Source organism: Rhagoletis pomonella, unplaced genomic scaffold, assembly GCF_013731165.1.
Source record: "Rhagoletis pomonella isolate Grant_MI unplaced genomic scaffold, Rhpom_1.0 Rhpom_scaffold_00002, whole genome shotgun sequence".
NCBI lineage: Eukaryota > Metazoa > Arthropoda > Insecta > Diptera > Tephritidae > Rhagoletis > Rhagoletis pomonella.
Window position 1 is genome coordinate 57,522,299 of NW_023458556.1, and position 5,270 is coordinate 57,527,568.

The 5,270-nt window shown below is 39.1% G+C and overlaps 1 protein-coding gene across 1 annotated transcript in view; it reads left to right on the forward strand.

Moving 5' to 3' along the window:
* LOC118753927 (neurobeachin-like) overlaps window positions 1-5,270 on the forward strand; it is a gene marked incomplete at its 3' end in the record, with an annotated part of 65,347 nt that overhangs the window by 59,407 nt on the left and 670 nt on the right. The window contains 1 exon segment of the mRNA XM_036488806.1: window positions 5,199-5,264. Within this exon segment, the coding sequence (XP_036344699.1) occupies window positions 5,199-5,264 (66 nt within the window).

The window sequence follows — 5,270 nt, forward strand, 5'->3', positions numbered from 1 at the left end:
CCAAGCGTATATCTCGGTAACCAATTTATCAACTTCTACGAATCTCGGTGCACATAATAACCCTGGTACAGAAAAGTAACTCGATGAAAATTGTTCAAATCGGTCAAAAATTACTTCTGCTTCCCGTATAATGGTAAATTTCAGACGTACGAAAACTCTGATATTTCAATAACTGAGGACGCTAATTTACTCCAAGTTACGGTTACAATAATCTCTTAACAATAAATTAGACTTCTATAGACTTTTAGTAGTTTATGACTACAAGGTGTATCTCGGTAACCTTTTTATCGATTTCTACGAAACTTGGTACAACTATTTCATTAAGTCTAACTCAGCATATTATCGAAAGAGTTCGAAATCGGGAGAAATACTCTACCTACTTATCATGCAAAGGTACCTTGCAAAAAATGCGACTAATCCGAGATGACTCCGGGAGCAATCGCAAAGAATAATACCTTTGATCTCTTTATATGGAATGAACTGTTCGCTTCTGTTCGAGCATGTACTATGAAGGCACTAATTGGTCCACTTTATACCCGAACGGATACAAAAAGCGCTTGTTACTTAAAAAAAATTAAAATTAAAATTTGCGCCAGCCGCGATTCGAACCAGGGTGCTCAGATTTGTTAAACGAATACTCTCTCTATGTGCCCACGCCGCACTTGGAATTTCATTGACTAATAGCGTCCATATCATTAAATCTCGTAACGGATCAGTCGAGACTAACTGATCCCCATTAGTACCCGTATGAGACTAGTTGCGACTAATTAATGCCCAATTGTATCCGATTGAGAGTAATCTCAGAATGCTCTCTTTAGAGATTAATCGCACAATTTTTTGCAGGGTAGTTAAGAGAAAATTAGAGGGACGATATTTGATATATAACGGGTGATTTTTTAAGAGCTTGATAACTTTTTTTTTAAAAAAAAACGCATAAAATTTGCAAAATCTCATCGGTTCTTTATTTGAAACGTTAGATTGGTCCATGACATTTACTTTTTGAAGATAATTTCATTTAAATGTTGACCGCGGCTGCGTCTTAGGTGGTCCATTCGGAAAGTCCAATTTTGGGCAACTTTTTCGAGCATTTCGGCCGGAATAGCCCGAATTTCTTCGGAAATGTTGTCTTCCAAAGCTGGAATAGTTGCTGGCTTATTTCTGTAGACTTTAGACTTGACGTAGCCCCACAAAAAATAGTCTAAAGGCGTCAAATCGCATGATCTTGGTGGCCAACTTACCGGTCCATTTCTTGAGATGAATTGTTCTCCGAAGTTTTCCCTCAAAATGGCCATAGAATCGCGAGCTGTGTGGCATGTAGCGCCATCTTGTTGTTGAAATATTCTCTTCTGTACGCACTGTACGCATTCGTGTGGTTGGTTTAATGTCCAATAAAGTAAACTGAGTGCGAAACTTGGTCACAATCGCATTAATTGTTTGCTCACTTGGTCGATTATGTAGACCATAAATCGGACGTAAAGCGCGAAACACATTTCGAACCGAACACTGATTTTGGTAATAAAATTCAATGATTTGCAAGCGTTGCTCGTTAGTAAGTCTATTCATGATGAAATGTCAAAGCATACTGAGCATCTTTCTCTTTGACACCATGTCTGAAATCCCACGTGATCTGTCAAATACTAATGCATGAAAATCCTAACCTCAAAAAAATCACCCGTTACATATATGCGCCGGGTATATAATGTTCGGTTTCGCCCGAACTTATACTTCTTTGCTTGTTTTAATAAAAAAAAATAATATATTTCAGAAATGTATGTCAAGATAAATAAATTAAAAAAATTTTATTTAACTAAATATTGTTTTTTTTTTAATAAAAAATCATGTTTTACATTTAACTTTTTTTTTGTAATGCCGAATTTTCACTAGGCATAGAAATTACAAAAAATTTATGCTATTTAAAAAAGTGCCATGTAGAATGGAACTTAATGAATATTTTTTTAAAGTAATGACACGATTATTTTATAATTCCCGACCTTGTCATTTGTCATTTTTGTCACTTAATGCCCAGTAGAAATCCAGCATAAGTTTCATAATGTCAACGAATATCAGTCCAAAATTATCACAAATTTTATGAAATTAATGAATGTTAAAATTGAAAATAGTGTACCTTCTAAAATTTTGAACTTTTTTTTTCAAAATAATTTGAAGGGAAAAAATTTTCTCACATAGAATTACGATTCCACGAAGTTTCACGGAAATCGGTATACCCTTTGAAAATTCTGATATGTCTGACGTTTAATAGCCCTAGTACTTTGTATTTGGCGTTGCACCAATGTATGACTTATGCATCAGACTAATACCAGTTGTTGAACTAGTCAACGATGATATCAGCCTCATACCAGTTCAGCAGTGTTATGCTAAATAGATGATATTGTTCAGGGCCTCCATCGTTAGAGGTGCAATGACGATGGTAAACCGTTTGTATTTCTGTCAGAAAAAGAACTTCTCATAAAAACCATCTACTATGTGACATCTGCTATTATCATCTGAGGCATAGTTATTAATTGCAAGCTTATTTACTTTGTCTATACATAACTTTGCTTTTTTCATTTTTGTTATGAAAAGACACTGACCGCCCCTAGCGCTGTACTAAGATACCTGATTTTTAACTAGAACGATTTTTAATAATTCCGTTTTTCCTGCAGGGCTATGCATAAAAGAACCTACAACGCGCATGTATGTTCGGTTGAGCATAAAACTGCGCTGTAAATCCTCTACTTGGGATTAGCAAAATGAATGTGAAGTAATGAGGCAACGAAAATGATGCAATGTAAGGCGAAACTTATAAATATGTGAAGATTTTAAGTGATGTTATTACACTTAAGCTGCAATAAATTGAGAAAAAATTTTGCTGCGCTTGCTTCAGGCGAAATAATGAGGAATTATTTATCGCAAAAAATAGAACATTATCTGCGTACAAAAGCAATTATAAATATTTTGGATATATAGTGCGTATAGCTCGTCTAGTAAAACTGACAAAAGTGAGGAGACCCGTTTTTAGTTTCCATACCCTCCTTGCACACAGAAACTACTATAGCAAGAAATTTGAATACATTTAGGGCCAGATTCACAGTGCTTAGTTAAACCATTGTTAACTTAACCACAAACAAGAGTTTAACTTTGAATTTACAGCAGTTAGCTATGGAAATTCATATCGCCTGAAAATCTAGAAATTCTAAAAATCAATACTCAAAAAAGAATTTTGTTCTCACAAGAGTTTAACTATGGGGGCAATCCGGATTTAAACTTTTGTTAACTGAACGTTGTGAATAGCAAAATCGACTGTTAAACTCTCGGCAGTGGTTAACTACACACTGTGAATTTGGTCCTTAATATTTGTGGCAAGTTTGATGCAGTTCAACAAAGCTCCTTTAAACGAACCGATCTGCATTAAAATTGTCATATTGAAAAAATGCTGTGTTATTCCCTTTGGTAATTAACCGATTCAAATGTAAAGTTCGCAACTTTGATTTATATGTTTTTTTTTTTTTAAATAACAAAAAAAATATTTAACCTGAAAATCAACCCTTTTTAAATTACGCATTTTTTGCTTTGCCGCATTCATAACGATTTTCCTCTTCCTCTTCTTTCATTTCGCAGTGATCCTCAAAGTCGTCGCCACGCTCATACGTCAATCCAAGCAAACCGAATCGCTAATCGAAGTAAAGAAGCTCTTCCTATCCGATATGACGTTGCTTTGCAATAGCAATCGTGAGAACCGGCGCACTGTACTCCAGATGTCCGTTTGGCAAGAGTGGCTTATAGCTATGGCTTACATACATCCGAAGAATACAGAGGAGCAGAAAATCTCCGATATGGTGTACTCACTCTTCCGTATGCTCTTGCATCACGCCATCAAACATGAGTACGGTGGATGGCGTGTGTGGGTCGACACACTAGCCATCGTGCACTCGAAAGTCTCCTACGAAGAGTTCAAATTGCAATTCGCGCAAATGTACGAACATTACGAACGTCAACGTACGGACAATATTACCGATCCGGCGTTGCGACAAGCGCGTCCCATCAGCACCATCAGTGGTTGGGAACGTGAGGAGCAGCAGCAGCAGCAACATCATCAACACCATCAACAACCGCAACAACAGCTAGAGCATACGCATGCGCATCATCAGCAGGCGGCACTGCCAGCGCCTGCGGCACAAGACGCGCATTTAAAAGACGCCGAGTCGGTGGGTTCACTCGAAGATGTACCTCCTGTGGAGGAGGAAATCGAGGTCGACGAAATCGAGGCGACAACGCAGGAAGAGACACCTACAAGTGGCGCGATTGAAACAACGACTTGCGGCTGCTCGCCAGACGAGAAAGCAACCGATACAGAAGTGGTAAAGGAGGCGTCTGTTGTGGCGAATGCAACCGAAGATCCAGCAAAGTCGAAAATATCCAATATATCCGATGTATATAATGAACACATTAAATCGGAAGTGATAGTCACCAGCATAGTCGAGTCCCCGGAGGTTGCCGTGACCTGCAACGGTAGTGCTTCATGCTCGTCGACGGCCGCAAGCACCAGCAGTACACCAGCCAAGTCGCCGGCGCCTATTGGCGGTCAAGAAGCATTGTCACAAGCCCTCAACCTCAAGCCGGAGGATTTGGAAGAAATTGAGCTGGCCACTGCAAAGATCGCAGCTGGCACGTCCGACGATACCGAGCATGTGGCACAAGTGCTGCAAAGCTCCGAAGAGGCGCTACAACACTGTAAATTGGTTGCCGACGAATTGCAAGAAGCTTCTTCTGTGCTAAAGGATGAAGAGATTGAATTGGCAGTGAATGAAGTCGTGCAAGGTGTGCTCAAGAATGAGAAGAAGCAGGCGACAAAAGAACCGTCCACCGATGAGAATCTCATTGCCAGCAATGAAGCAAACACGGCCGACCAGGACAATGTCTCATTGCTAAATACAAAGAACTTGTTAAACAACAATGCTGACGAGGTCGAGACGACAACAAGTAGCAGCATTGACAATAACACAAAAGATGTCAAAGAAGTAAATGCGAACAGTGATGCCAACGAAAATGTAAACATAAAAACCAACACAACAAACCACGCCGTGGCGAACTTAGTCAACCCGGCGACTGCTATTGAGACGCAACAAAAGACTGAAGACAACAAAATCAAAGAAAATAACTTAATTAACAACAACACAAATACTGCCGAGCCCGCTGAGGTCGAGCATATTGCCTCAAAATTGGCAATCGTTGTTGCCAAAGAACACGAACACGAGCTAATGGATGTGAGC